Source organism: Rhinolophus sinicus, linkage group LG03, assembly GCF_036562045.2.
Source record: "Rhinolophus sinicus isolate RSC01 linkage group LG03, ASM3656204v1, whole genome shotgun sequence".
NCBI lineage: Eukaryota > Metazoa > Chordata > Mammalia > Chiroptera > Rhinolophidae > Rhinolophus > Rhinolophus sinicus.
The window spans coordinates 143,071,973-143,088,784 of NC_133753.1; the positions used below are offsets into that span (position 1 = coordinate 143,071,973).

The 16,812-nt window shown below is 31.0% G+C and overlaps 1 protein-coding gene across 2 annotated transcripts in view; it reads right to left on the reverse strand.

Annotated features, from left to right (window-relative positions):
* Positions 1 to 16,812, reverse strand: part of RASA1 (RAS p21 protein activator 1) — a 98,124-nt gene that overhangs the window by 45,511 nt on the left and 35,801 nt on the right. For both annotated transcript variants that reach the window (XM_019746368.2, XM_019746367.2), the window contains exons 2-7: positions 11,172 to 11,324; positions 10,035 to 10,170; positions 9,349 to 9,419; positions 6,908 to 7,025; positions 3,718 to 3,749; positions 334 to 386 (exon numbers count right to left, since the gene is read on the reverse strand). In XM_019746368.2, coding sequence (XP_019601927.2) covers positions 334 to 386; positions 3,718 to 3,749; positions 6,908 to 7,025; positions 9,349 to 9,419; positions 10,035 to 10,170; positions 11,172 to 11,324 — 563 coding nt within the window. The remainder of the gene's footprint in view (positions 1 to 333; positions 387 to 3,717; positions 3,750 to 6,907; positions 7,026 to 9,348; positions 9,420 to 10,034; positions 10,171 to 11,171; positions 11,325 to 16,812) is intronic.

Genomic DNA, 16,812 nt, shown 5'->3' on the forward strand with positions numbered 1-16,812 from the left:
TGGAGAGGTATATGTAGGAGTGCGAAAGGGAGATACAGATGCAGAAAACTTCAGAAACAGAGAAAAAACTCTCATCTGATGCTGCTTCTAGGAAAGAGGACAAGGGCCTATGGCAGAAGGAAAACATACTTCACTGAATTTGATACCGCACATATGCGTTCAATAAAAAACACCATAAACAAAGACACCAGTTTCTCTGTGCTGGGCAAGAAATTACAATATGCGTAAGTACCAAATGAATGCTACAAGCAAAACACATGGTAAATGGTTGAATCACTTTTTGTATTATTTTAAATTAAAGGTATTAGAAAAGGCAAGTGAATATACGAGTACCTGTCATAAGTAAGTTATAAGCTTCTTGTTTGGAAATTTTCCCATGGAACCATCTTAAAAAGAGAACAAATTCAATATGTAAATCAAGTCTCTTTTGCTGTTATACGATCAAAACTAAATACTCGTATTAACCAACATAATACTCGTAATACTGTACTTCAAACTGACATAATGAAATAAATGCAATATAATTGATTTATGATTTCATTCCTTTTACATTTAAGTTACTAAGCTTTGTAAACATGCATAATTTCAACAAAATATAGAAAAATTAGGGATTATCTAGTATGAACTACAGTTTCCATACTAATTATCAACTCAAAATGAACAATGACTGTAACCCTGATAATGACAAAGGGAGGGGTGGTACAGGGAGACTCCACTACAGAATTGCCCTGAAAAAAAATACGTGAATTAATTCTTGCCATATTTCTGTCAAAGTGAATTTCCCTATAACATATATAAGTTCTCTCTTCAAATAAAATCAACATGAATGACTCATACTTCTAAAAAATCAGAAAATAAGATTGAGTAGATGAGAAGAATAGATATCATCATCAAGAACTAAAGAAAAGAATGACTTAGTATTCCTAATTCTATTTGAGCTAATGATGTATCAAATTAGAATGCTGGAACATTTTACATTCGGTATACTTAAAATAAACCTTTAGAAATAATAAATGGCATTATGGTCAAGATCCATAACATATAACTAAAGTATTTAAATTGTACCTTAAAATGACATATCTAGTTTTAAAAATTAATTACTAGTTACTGAATTAGTTAAAATCTCTTATTTACCTGGAAGGACTATTATTTATCTTGCTGATTAATACGTTAATAACAAGCTGATAACTCCAGATCATTTTGCCATATATTCTTAGGGTCTACAATTATTTTTAATAGTGGCTTACAGAGCAAGTTGGAAAGTAAAAATACTATTAATATGAAACTAAAACACATATGTGCTCTAAAATCCAATCTTACAAGTTTAGAGGCTGTTCACACTGTTTTAAACCATCCACACTATTACCGATCAAAGTACTAAAATATAACTGAATTTTTACCTTTTTACATGAATGAAATATTAAGCTTTTAAATTCTTTAACTTTATTCCAACCATTACCTCGCTGATTCAGATCTCCCGGGGCTCCTGATGCAAATTATGAACAATATAAAGCAAGTATGTAACTGAAACAGTCCAGGCTGCCTTAAAAGGTTCTATATTGCATTCAAGTATCATCTGACTCTTCACTACAAATGCTAGAACAGTATTTCTATATTCTGGGGGAGAGTTGATTAAGTGACCTCAATGGCCAATCCTGTATTTTTGTAGCTAGAATAATGGGAAAAAGTGGAATATAAGGAGTGAGAGGGAAAGAAATGAAGTTTAGAGAACAAATCAGCCATACTGTTTTCTGACAGGATTGGATTTGAGTTTCTTCATTCAAATATTTATTATCTTTATGTAATATGTATATATTTCAAGTGCATGGTTTGCACTAATAATAGAAAAATGAATATGTTTTTATGAAGTCCCCATATTAGTAAGAAAAAGGGACACAAATATTGTATAACTATAAAAACAATGTTGAAAATATAATAAAGCATAGTAAAAGGTATGTGCTGAGGGCACTTCTGGAATAACAGAGAAGGGCACCAATTTTGTACAGTGTAGAAGTTAATGGAAGACTTTTTGGGAAAAGTGATGCGTTAAGTCCTTAAGTAAGAACAGATATTAACCAAACACAATGGAAGGGTGCCAACAGTGCAAGTTTAGCTTGTGCTAAATACCTAATGAATACAAAATTATAAGGTTCAAAATATTGATCAATCAATTGAATATAAAAAAAAAGATTTCCCGGTGAAAGTGGCATTTATACTTTATGCTAAGAGAAAACTGGATGTGCTTTAAATATTTACTGGCATTTGACCAACATTTTTTCCTCTCTTTTTTAAATAAACATATAGCATTATTTTTAATAGGGATAAAAATATAGATTTCTAGCTGCTCTTGAAACACAAGAGGATTTTTCACAAAATTGGACTCCCATTCTTGAACATATAAATTAGAGTGGTCACCATACTGCAGGCAAACATTTTCTAGTTTTTGACTTCTTACAATCTTCCCTAATGTAAAGAGTGAGTGCCAGTTACCATTTATCACTGCACTTGCAGTGTTGTTTTCTTACAGTAGGGAAATAGTTCCATGTACCTTGATCTCGACCAAGAGAGAAAATAAGAAAGATCAATTGTACTTTGAGAAAAATGTGAATATATACACCTTACCTATTTCATTTGCTTACATTAATTAACGCCCTTCAGGCATTAATTAGAATTTGTAACTCCTGATAGAGATAGCGGGGAGACTTTAAATTAACAGTCAATAAGGTCTCACTGATGGAGCCTATTTTGCAGGTGCATAGAATGATATGGAAAAAGAACTCAAAAAATATCTTATACTTAAGGAAGGGTGGGGAACTAAATTAGGTGACTGCAAGTGGAGTATTCAGTTTAATGTTTTTATGTTCTAATGATTAGAAACAAAACAAGCAAACACTTGAGAGGCCAGGCTTAAATTCCATCCATAAATGCTGACAGGAAGGCAAGAAAAAAATGTTCTACAGAAAAGACATTAGAAGATTAACAAACAGTCTAGTAAAATAATATAGGTAAAACAGAATTGGAGTTAAGAGTTAAGATCTTTGAAAGAAAACATATATAAATAAATGTCAAAAGGCATGAGAAGGACACTTTAAAAAGATCTTCAAGGACAATAACAAAATTAATGTAAAGCTGAAACTCCACATGAAGTGATTTCCCATAACAGGTTACCGGTTACAACTAATAACTCCTGGAATATAAGTGAAGAATGTGGAAAATAATAGGTGAAGTAATGCCTACTCTTTTAATTAGTTCTTACAAGATACTTAAAATCAGCCTGAAAAGATTATGAAAAGGAAGTCCTTGCAGAACCTTATTAATATGATAAAGAAAAATGATCTTGGGGAAAAGTTCTCTGACCAAAAAAAAAAGAAAACCTGAACCATAAAAGGTGTGGCGATGAAAATAAATACTATTAATAAATCAGTAAGAAAACAAGGATGTGAGGAATTGTGACATTCATGTTATGTTATTAATGTGATGTTTATTGAAAAGTCTTTAGTTTGGTGATGTAGAGTTATATATAGATATTAAATTACCTTCATTATTTAAAAATAAAACTTTATCACTAGGTCCTTAAGAAAACACTTAAGACATCAGTTCCTGAACCAAATAAAAGTCCAAAAAGTATTGATTTTCTTTTAAAATATTTTTTGGCCAAAGTTATCCAATTAGTAGGTTTACAATCTTTTTTCCTTTTAGAAATTATTACAAACTCACATTTTGCCTTCATGTGGATCTTCTTCCCGGCCCTAAAGGGGAAGACATTAAGACAGTATTTTATATAATTAACTATAAATCTATTTTTATTAAGAATAAAAATCATATCTTCAAACATATCTCTATCGTGACCTTCATATTTATTTTAGCATATACAAAAAAAGATGTTTCTGCTCAAGAACTGTCCTTCCAAATCTCTCTCCTTACCCCTCTTCCCTTATTATGATTACTCTAACTCAGGCCCTTTTCCTCCCTTTTCTTAAACTATTAGGTTGGTGCAAAAGTAATTGTGATTTTTACAATTATCTTTAACCTTTTAAACATCAATTGCTTTTGCACCAACCTAATATTACAGTAGCCCAACTAGTAATAATTACCTGTGTCCCACCGACCACTCTAATCTGGATTCATACATTTTTTTTTTACCTTTGCCTTACATAAATAAACACCAAACCAAACAAAAGCAAATAATTTTTAAGAACCAAACCTTTAATACCCCTCCACTGCCTATAAATTCCTCAGTTTACAACCAAAATCTTTTATCGTATGACTCAAGTCTATGTTTCCCATTTCACACTATCAATTTTCTTTAGGTATCTATATCACGGTCACATATAACTCCTATTTGCTAATCTACATTCTCCCAACACTGTAGCTTGTTTTTTTTTTTTTTACTTAAAATGTCCTTTCCACTCACTGCTTCCTACCTGTTAGTTAAAACCTAAACCTTCTAGGCAGGATCTGTCTCACATACCACCTCCTCGGTGAGACACCGAGTCCCTAAAACATAAATATAAACTTTTACTTTGAGCAGAAAAAACATCCTTCTTTTACCATCTTTTAACTATACCTTACTCTATTTGATACTTCTATTATTTAAGATACACCAGTGTTATTCATTCAGCTCTTAGCCATTCTTTGTTAACACCCATCACCACAACCACTAGTGCTAGTACTATGCTGGGCATTTCATTTTCTCTGAGTATATGTTGAACTGTAGTCCTAGTACCCAGCACAGTGCCTGGAACTGAGTTTTCATTGAATACTGAGGGAAAGAGTAGAAAGATGGTCTAACTATACATGGTTTACCTCTCTCAGTTTGGTCCTCATTCATTAAATACCTAACCAAAGTAAAATCAAGCACTCACTGACGAACGTCTATTATAATAATTACAAAGCAGTATGCTTTAAAAATTACATAAAAACAAAATGCATTATCATTGCCCAAAATGAGTTCATCTCTACAGCAGAGGTTTATAAAATAAAGTTTACACAATGTAATGGAATGCAGAATTAACAAGGAGCAATGGGAACACAAGCAGAAACACTTTAGCCTAAGAGAATCTCGAAATACATAAAACCGCTGTGAAAGAAGGAGTAACACCTGAGCTGAACTGATAAAGGTGAATCAATTTTATAAGGCAGTCTAGCAGGGCAGGAATGTGAAGGAAAAGGAAAAAGAATAGGCATAGAGACAATCATTCACTCAGCAAACATTTAATGAATACCTACTAATGCCACACACTATTCTAGGCAATGGGGATACATTATTGAGTCAGAGACAAAAATCCTCACAGGCTTACATTCTAGAGTTAGGACATAAAAGTATAAATATGACTGGAGAATAATAATTAGAATTTCAGAGTGTGAAATTCCTTAAATCCAACCACCAACTAAATGCCTGAATCTAGACAATATCTAAATGGCTTTTCAATCTACAAGGAATAACTATGTTCCAATGAAGATTATTATGTAAAATTATTCTAAATATTAATATAAAAATTGTTTACAACTCTAACTTGAAACTAGTCCACTGTTAATTCAAAGTATGACTATATTCATTTTTAGCAACCACATCACATTGTTCACTCATACTGAGTTGTTAACTTGTTCTTTTTTCCTTTCCTTGAAATGATGTTTGGTTGTGTCTCATCTTAAACTGGGTTATTTTTTTTCTGTACTCACTGGATAACGTTCATTTATCTTTATTAAAGTTTATCTTGTTAAATTTGACCCAGAATTCTGAGAGCTTCAGAAAAATTCAAGTATACTGTAATTCCTTTAAATAATCAGAATGGGGGGGAGAAGGGGTACAGCGGGGGGAGGGGGATTACAGTGGGGAGAGGAAAATGCAACATGTTTTTAACTAAGAAATTCTGTAGTAAAACCAACAGAGACAGTAAGACTCTTCAGTTTGAATACTTCTTGGCTACATGGGATAAATCTCTCTCCTACCGTAGAATACAAAATACTAATCTAGGGATTAGGAATTCTACTCCCAGCTCATCTATTAAGTAAATTATGTGACTAAGAATATGGAATGTATCATACCATTTCCTTAACTCCTGCCACTTTTCCTCACCTATCAAGATCTCACTGCCATCATAGACAGACAAGAGAATAGCAGGAAAAAAAAAAAATTCTCCACTGCCGTCTTCCTGGAACAATATCAGATCATAACATATTTCTAGGTTCATGGCATAATTTAACAACAGTAGCTCTGAGGGCTGTAAAAGATAACAGAAAACATTCCATTTCACTGGACAATTCTGAAACGGTGAATTCCAAAATTGTAATATAATGTCTGATATATTTCAGTGATACTGAGTATTCTATCTGAAATGCAAATGCTGCCGGAATGCTGACCTCTTAACTAAAAATGCACAAACATGATTATTTATACTGTTTGGTAAGAGTATTGATAATGTATTATGAGATGACAGTGAAAACACGGGGAATACTCAAAACGTAGAACCATGTGATTAATATACGTATCTGTAACATAACTGAGGTTTCCCAGGGTTACTAGAAGATTATACATATATTTGGGAGATAAAAATTTGAGATTCCATGATTAGTGTGACATAACATTTAAGAGGAAGACCAAGAAGACAAAAAGAAATAAAAATAATCACAAATGTTAATACATTTCTAATTCTTAGAAACTGACGAAAACCTTCTGAAAATTGGCAGCTATGGATTAAAACATGCTGGCTTGGCTATGTTTTTTACAAATAAATAGCATTTACTAACAGTAAACACATTTTAATGAAAAATTCCTTGTACTTACGAATTGAGGTTTTTCATAGAAAAAATGTATTCATAGCTAATTTCTCTGATTATAGATAAGTTGCACAATTTTACAACATATTTAGAATTCTGAGAATGAGTAGAAAAAAACAAAACTTACCACCTCTTCTACTAGGTCTTCAACAATAAGGCCTTGTTCATCTGTTCTTAGATTTGTAACCCACATCCATCCATCTTCTAATTCGTTATGAACAATGAACATATCTCCTTTTAAGAAGCTGAAAATAGTGATTATGAAATTAAAATGAATTCAAAATTTTAAACATGGAAATGTAAGTAATCATGTACTCACCACAGAGATAATATATTGGAAAATGCAAGGCACTTAAGTCAAATACCCTAGATTTATTTGTCTTGTTTCTAGCATTATCCACATATAAACCTTTGAAGACACTTAAAAATCTGAATCTTACTTTCCTCATGGGTAAAATGGATTTAATAAAAGTACCTGTACTATGTACATCACTGGATATTGTTAGATTCAAATAGGAATTTTTGTAAACAGTAATTATATGTATTACAGCTTTGGGGTTTAACTGCAAGAAAACTGAACTTGAAAATTTAAATTTCAATGTTATTCCTCTTTCAGATGTAGGTTAGATATAAAATTAAAAACATAAAATAAATTAACTCATTACATATACACAAGCAATAGGTACTTTAAAAAAATTATTTTAAATAAACACAATTAGCTTTCAGTTAATTATAGACTATGTTATACCAAAAACTCAACAAGAGGTACTTTCTTGAAGGTTAGTTGTAATGTGGAATCTAAAACTATATATCAATGAATGTTCTGTACTCATCCCAGTAACATCTATTTATCTATCTTGTACTTTAAATGGATCTGTGCATAACTTTGTAACATCATCCTTGATATTTTAGAAAATAGTGAGTGGTTCAACTGATCTATGCAGATCTTCCAGATGTAAACACATTTATACATTATCAAAACATCACAAACTTTAATATTACAATGACTCTTACCAAAAAGTCATTAAGTATTTCAAAAGCTGTCAAACTCCTGATGGCAGATACAGGGTTTCCAAAACTCCCAATTTTTGCTTGAAAGCTTAAATTTTGTTGTTGGCAACAAATACTGCCATTTCCCTTGAAGCAACAGACACTTTGGTTTTTTTAAAAAATCATGTCAAATGTTTGAGTCTGAATAACTATAGTTTACATAAAAATGGTGCACAAAAGCAGGAGCTCATTCAGCTCTCAACTCATTGCTTTTCCTCAAGACATTGAACTTTAGTATGCAGCAGGTGTTTTATGCGTACTTTCCATTTCACCACACAGAATATTAAAAAGACGTGTAGCCAAGGGTTGAGATTTAGTAAAATAATTTTTTTTTAAATGTCTTATCAAGAATATTCTTAAGGGAAACTGGCTTGTTTATTTAACTGCAAGTGTGTGGCAGTGAAGAACACTAGAGTTTTGTGCTACTCCCCGGATTTGTGCTAAGGCAGTTTTTGTACTGGCAGTTTCACTGTCCACTGCTTTTGTACCATCAGTGTAAATGTCACAGTGAAAGGCAAATGATGTCTTAGTATTAATATAAAATTAGTTTTGATCTCATGGACCCTCTGAAATGGGTCTCAAGCATCCTCCTGGTTATATGGATCACATTTTGAGAACTACTGTCCTATATGAGAATTAACAAATTATCCAAAATTCCTGAATTTTCAGTTTACAGCTATTCTTTGTTAAACACAATTCCTCCCTTCTCTTCCTTTAATTGAATTTTCAAGCTTAAGTCACAAATAAAGGTATGCCAGTAAGAACTAAATAAGAAGTTGTTATTTTGTGGACAATCATATAAATATGGAATTCCTATTTTGAGATTTCTGATACCTGAATCTTTGTTTTATAAAATATTGTATGTCCAGAATGTTGTAATAACCCCCCAAAGTTATCATTATATTTTAAATGCTGCTGTTGATTTCAATGAAAACTATATACTCAGAATCAGTAATTATTCAAAAGCAGCCTTGAAATTTTACCATTAAGAAACAAATTTTCTATTAGAAAGTTAAACAGCTTATAGAAACACACTGATAATTTGATAACTAGCAAATTATATAATAAATCGAATTATACAAATATAATCGAAACAGAAAAGTACTGTGTTCTATACCATTAATAACACTTAAAATTATTCATCGTCACATAAAATAGAAGTTTGATCATTATTTGAGTAGCATTTATAGTTGAGACATAAATGTCATATAGTAATAAAAATTAAAATAGAGTATAGCATATAACAGAGCTCTCCTTACTTTGTCAGAGATAGTCTAATAACACCTAAGTTATTTCTCTTGTCATCTTCACTGTGGCTACTCTGATCCCAAATCCAGTCTGAACAGTTAAGCCAACAAAGGAATACTGGAACAATGACTCAATATTAAAGGCACTTTTAACTTTCTGCATGTTATTTCCTCAAATTAGAAAACCTTCTATGTCCAAGAGCAATAAATGTTCAAAGTCTTTCAGATGACTGTTTCAAATGCTGATAAATGAGAATGTGTTATAAAATACCTTATTTCATCAGTATCTGGTACTTTCGTGTAAGGCAGAATGGCTCGAACACGCCTTCTATCTTCTACTGGCTAGAAACCATGAAAAATGATTTACAAAAGATAACCTTTTTATGTCAAAGTCAAATCAGGTATGTCCACACAGTGAAAGCCAATAAAAATCCACATTATAAACTCTACAGAATCATTCAAACTATTTTTTACTGAGACCCTAAGTACTCAAAGCCTAGAAATGCTTGTCTTCTTTTTACAGAAATTCTTTTAACCACATAACCAATATGTTTTTATCGAGGAATATGAATGATTATTGAATTTGAAATAAGCTATATGGAACATATAAATTCACATTTCTCTGATGATATACAAGGCATTTCAGAATCTTGAAGAAACTTCAGCATTTAGCACTACATCAGTAATTACTCTCATCCAAAAATATTTGTTATGTTATCACCATACAGCATTATAAAAAATCAAGTAACTTAAATACAAAATTACAGAAAAATTACTTTTTCTTTCTTTAAAGAAGTTATCAGTTTTGCTCTCATAGTACAACCAGAATTAAAATTTAATACAACAAATACTTCAATTATATTAAATAAACATCACAAGAAAGTGAACTAGAGCTAACCCAATTAGTCAAGAGAAATAATAGAATTTTGAAAGATATTTTATTCAAGTTTTACTTGCCTCTGGCGGTGCAACTGGATAAAGCAATTTTTCTCCTTTAAGCAAACAGGAAACATGACTGTAATAACCTATTAGATCTGACAGTGAAGAAAAACGTCTTCCACCAATGTAGTAATCTCCACACATAGCAATAATCCTATTTGTACAATAAAAAAATCAGTATAACAAACACCTTTAGACAATTTTAAAGACCAATTTCCATAAAGAAATTATAAATACATAATTTTCGATATTCATCTAATTATACCCTGTATTAAAATACCACTTGTTAATATCTTTACCTTATGCTAATTACTTCAGATTATTTCTTTTAAAAATATATATGTATGCAACTGGTATAACATATCACACTTACATACCTCACTTACAGAAGTCATTAAAATATCTGTGAATCTAGCCTCAGAAACCTTTTCTCATTTTCCATATTTAAGACTGACTAACAATTTTAGTAAGTTTTCTCTGGCTAAAAGCAGCTTACAGATCTCTTCAAACATTTACACAGGGTATAATAATAATTTCACATTCTACATGTGGTATGACAGTATTATTATTAAAGCTTACTGTAAATCTAAATCAAGGGTATACAAAACCATTTTATCAGTTAACATATTAGGTACTAGATGATTTTTTTTTCAACCTCTCCCCTAAAAATAAAATTGAATAAAATATGTAAATATATTTACACACAGACTTTTATATCTGTACTTTAAAATTTGCATGCCCATTTAATTGAAATGAGCATTTGCAAAGAGTTTCAGAACAGTGAAGTTAAAATGAATTAAAGGGCACACACCTTCACTCTTAAAAATTGTTTCCTGTATTTTCTGTTACTCAGTATTTCCACTTTACCACTCCAAGTTTCCTTGTAACGTAAAAAGTTTATACTTTATACTTTAAAAGTGATAATTATATTTGGGATTAGCACAGTAATGCCCAATAATAATATTGTTTTGAAATAAAATGTAAACATTCAACATCTACTCTAAATCTCTGACTAAATTATTTAATTGAAAACAAATCTCTTTTTCCATCATTTAAATGTCAGTGAGTCATTCACCTTGATTAAAGCTGGTATTTGTATTAATAGTACAGCAAAATAGCTATAATGTGTAGCCTATAATAGGAATAAAGACTTACCTAAAATGGTTGACAACATTTGTCAAACTAAGAAATGAAAGCACAAAGGACCCTGGCCTCCGATCACTCTCTCTTATAAGGTAACTGCCGGACTTCCCTGCCTGTCTGAGGCGCTCTTCTGCCATAGTTCTATCAAGTTTTCCATGATACCACCTAAGTGGAAAACAAATAACAGATTAGAATAAAAATAGCAACCATTAAAATTACCACTGATAATTGAAAAACATACTACTAGAGGTTATGAATACCTACATGTAACTTAAACATTTGTATTTTATAAATACATAATTTGATTCTAATTTTAACTCAATTGTTTTTAACTCCTCGGTCTCTCAAAAAAAATTCATTTACTCAGTTTACAATTCTTTTCTATAAGCTCAGGCCTAATCATCACACATATGAACCCCTTCCATTTCTGCCCATCTTTTCTACCTCCAGTACTGTTTATCTGTTCAAGATACAAACACTTACTACAATCAAATCATTACTTAGAAAAATAAGAGTAAGATTGGCAAATGGAAACAAATGATTAATTTATTCTCTATGAAATAAAGATCTGAGATCTGACATAACAGGGCACATGGTAACTGTAAGAATATAAAACTTTATTCCATTTTACTGTTTTACCCTAAAATAGGAAAATAGAATGGTGCTGTCTAATGGTTACCGTTATTTCCTATTTCTACATAAAACTGATTTTTCCCTTTGGTCTTAACATTATCTACTCCATAACCACACAATTGAACTCAACTCCTCAAACTTATTTTAACAAACATATGGAAAATAAATAATACCTTTCTCCTTTCAACTTTTCTGCTTTCAGTTTAACAATATTCTACCTACCATACTATCAGATGATCTTGCTTAAAATGGCTGTAACTCTAGCATCATCCATGCTACCAATCTATACTGATAAAAGCCTCATGGATTGATATGAACAGAAGCAATTTAGAAATAGATTGGAATTTTCATATGCTCATGGTAACAAATCTACAGTCATTTTTTTTTTAAAATACTTCTGCACTTTTTTATGTTTTCATTTATGTTAGTCATCCAAACTTACCCTTTGGTAACTGTTATCTAACTTTAAACCTTCAGAGGAAAACAATAAACATTCATATTACATTGATATATTTAATATCTAGTGACAAGTCAGTCAAAACTACTAAACTACTATGACTTTTTTTGTAAGCTGGTTGTAATGAAAGCTTACTACTCTTGACTCCTTAATTTAAAGGAAAACTCAAAATTTCTTGAAATAATTACTTTTAGTTTTCTTCTAAAAACGAACCCATTTATTTGGAGGTCTGTGCATAAGACTGAAATAAAATAATGAAAAATTTAATCATGGAGCTTCACTATAATTTAATAGGAAAAATATAATTGTAAACTGTTAGAAGAAGGGAAAGAACAATCAACATTGCATTCCTCTAAAATTCTGGTCTCAGTTCAACCGTTATCTTTGAGGCTATTGACAAGTAAATTTAACTTTCAAGAGCTTTTTTTTTTTTTTAATCTAAAAGACGAAAAGTTTATACTAATGATCATTAAAATTCCTTGAAGAGCTAAAATTTAACAATATACAAGTATAATCAGGACAAAATTTTGAAATTCCAGGCTACAAGTTTATTTAGTTTTGAAAATATATGGGACATCCTTAGAATATAAAACTGGTACAATTCTATATTACCTAAAACAGTGGAGCTATGCCAGACAGCAGATTTACACATCAAACAAGGTCAAAATTAAGGATTATTCCTATTTTTGTGTACGTGGCATATCTTAAATTTCTGTTGTATTTTATGCAAAATGTCAAGATTAAATGCTTTTATTCAATTTCCATCTTGTGAACTCACCACGAGACAATAAAGAAGTGCATGAGGCATTACACAATTAGTAATTTATAGTAAGTACCTGACTAAAGATCTGTACTGATACATAAAAGATATATTTGTGGTTTCTAGTTCTTAAATCTATGTACTTTCTGTAAGAATTTGGCATTAAAATGGGTATTCAGTTCAAGATAGACATTTATCTAAATAAACAACTTTGTTTTCTGAATATTAGCGGTTCCCTTCTACCAAAAAGTTCATAAGCTTCAAACACAAAAAGTAAAACATTTTAATTCTTGATTATGATTATAAACTGAAACTAAATTATCCATCTATATAGGTTTGTAAGTACAGATGTAGTTGGGTCTGATCCTCAAAAAGTGTTAAAACATTCCACTGTTACAAGTATCAGGCTATTCTAGAAAAAAAAAAAATTGAACGGTCTTAAAACTCAAGATTTCTCGAATTATCCTTATTGTTTACTTCAAATTACGAAGGTGAATCAGAGTGACCAAAAAAAAATTAAGTATATGCACAGATATTTTAAAGCTACTATTGAAACATAAAAAGCACTTCAATTAAAACTGTTATATAATCTTCATCCCATTCAAAAACTTGGAAGTTAAAAAATACTTAGCATCATACTAGATAAAAATAATCATTTTATTTAAATTGCACATAGCATCATGATATGCAGCTGAAACTAATGTTTTATGAATAAATCACAAATCCAATGTGATATCATTTGATTCAAATACTTCATCGATTTATAGAGCCTAAGTAAAGCTCTATATCCATTATATCCACTGACTACCATTCCTTGAATCTATTTTCAAACAATGTCTTTCAATCATTTTTTTAACCTTTGATCTTTTCGATTAACATAAAAATTTCACCTATCGAGATGGAGAGTCCCTAGGTGGCGATTTCTCATAAAGAATCTTAATGTATTCTATTTTACCCCAGCAGCCAAGAAAATGCTGTTTATCTTTCTGAAATCTGTAATATAATTCATTTCATGTAAAAAAATAACGTGGAGTATGCCTTCTCTAAACATATATCCCTGTACCAAAGAAACAACACTCCCTAAGAAGAGACACTTTCCTAGTGGATATTTGTCTAAAAGATTCAATTTAATAAAAATGCTACACTTTCACTGTTCAAATACAGTAGCACCACTACAAGAAAATGAAAAAAAAAATTATCCACATTATTTCTCTAACTTTTGATAGTCAAAACTTTATTATATGTCATTAGTAGTAGTTTTGCTGGCGATTATTTTCAAATAAGTAACAAAAAGCAAACAAGGAAACAACTGGAATCTAAATACTTCAAAGAAACACAGAGTAACTAAAGTGTCATATTAGGGGTGTAAAGATATTCTAAGTGTAATATGAGATTACCAAATATTTATGGGCTAAATAACCTAAATTAAAGTTTTTACTCTGCTTATATTTGTGGCAATTGTAACTCACAGACTGAGCATGACACATAGTAATATTAATTATAAAACTGTTGAATGAAGAATTGTCAAATCATAAAACATAATGCTAGAAAAGGTTTTAGAAGTCCAGTTTGACTTCCCTGCTAATGCAAAAAAAACAAAACAAAACTTCTTTAATGCCCACAATAAGCAAGTTCTGAACTCTGAGGACTACTGTCTTCGTCTTAAACGATATGAAAAAACTTTAGGCTGATGGAGTTCAAAGAAAGATGGCTATACTGATACAACCTAAACTTCTCCAAAAGAGACTAAGTCAACTGGTGAGACTAAGACTTACCAGAAACTGTCTCTATAATTATGGTCAAGTTACTATATTTTGTATCTCATTACCATCACTTGTAAAATAGGGAAAACAATATCCATCTCAACCTCAGAATAAATTAAACATTGGTCCTAAACTCCTTCAAATAAAAATACAAAAAATGAAAAAGTACTACATAGGCTATAGTTACTACATAGTGCAATGGTTAAGAGCATATCATAACATCTAAGATGAAACTACTTATTTGAATAAATCAATAAAAGAGATAAGTTGGTCAAGTTATAGGAACCATTTTACTTTAAATTTGGAATCACATATATGTTTTTTATACATATATGTAGCGTACTGCTGGAGCACATTTTAGGGGCCTAACAGGGCCTGCGAGCTTTTTAGTCGATCTCACCTGATCAGGAACAATCATATAGAAATCTGTATTTAGAATATATAAATCTATATTTAAAATTTAGACTATAGAAAACAACCTGGTCTGAATATAGACAGACACTTCATTCAAACTACACAATTATTTAAAACTAACTTGACCGTCTTAAATGGAAACTGCTACAGTAGAAAACGATTAAATTCGTGGTACCATCAACAGACTTCTTTCTAAAAAGGAAACTAAAATTGAAGTTCCCAGCAGACAACTTTTACTTTCCACTATGGTCTTCCTTTTAGACAAGTCGCTGACAGGCCCCAGGGTTCTTACAGAAAAATATAAATGCAGAAATCCAATAGCCAAAAAAAATCTCTGCTGTCATCAGAATCACTTGGGAATCTCTCTGTGCTTGATCATAATACAAACTTCTAAAGTTTTTCTGTAACTCTCAAAGATGCTAATCAGATTTTCTTACACATGCTTGTCCTTTCTTATATTATAGTAAAATAAGACCGGGTCTTATAGTAATTTTTGCTCCAATAAGACGCATTAGAGCTGATTGTCCAGCTAGATCTTATTTTCAGGAAAACACGGTAGGTGTAAACTACCTTGAAGCAATCCTTTACTTAAAAACTGTTGGGTTTTTTTTTTTCTCTTTTTCTAAATTTCACAGTATAATGATTCAGTGGCTACTTATGCAGCCAAAAATTTCTTAACCTGTCATTTTAAGATATATACCTTTAAAACACCAAATCTGAAGTTTAAAAGCAAAGTTAAGTCTAACATTGCCTTTTATTTAGTCCATCTCCAATAAACTGTATGCCAAGCATTGTGCTACACAGTAGAAAACAAGTTAACACCACAAATACCATGACATAGAAGTTTATGATCTAGTGGAGAATAAAGACAAAACAGGCAATCTAGTACAGTAAGTACTAGAATGTGAGGGCATACGGAAAAATATCACTCTTAGGATTCTAGAATGCATTTCCTGAAAAAAAAAAAAACTGATGGTTAAATGGAAACCTAAATAAAAGATGAGTAGCAACTAAATAAGACAAAGTAAGGGACTGAGAAGGTAAGAAAGTTATCAAAGGCAGAGAGAAAAAGTACAGGGAAAAAAAAGTTTATATACAGATATAGGAACACAATACTTTAAACTTTCAAAATATACTTTATAAGTCTAATTCTTATCAGATGAAATGGAAAGAATGTAAGCTTTCCAATTAGACTAGACTTATAACCTTAATTGCTGAACTTCTTTCAGTTCCTCAAACAGATGTCTCAAAGAACATTTTGAAAGTTCAAAATATTCTCAGATCTAGCCTCTCATCTAGTCCCAGCAATAAACCTACCAGGGGGGCTGGGGATCGGTTTTATATCATAGCACTCAAAGTTCACCACATGCCCATTTTTCTCCTTTTGTCTCCTATATCCCAACCAAATTACATTTGTTCACTCAACAGATCTTTTTTAAGTACCTGCTATATTTTAGGCACTCTTTTATTAGACATTAGTTTTATCCCTCTGTGCTTTTTCTCAAGGTGTTTTTCCTATATAACATGTTTTTTTTAATAAAAAGGTAAAAAGATTATGAAATTTAGTCAAAAGTCACCCTAAAACTAAAGGCGTTTCCTAAGAATTTGTTTCCTTAGAATTGTCTA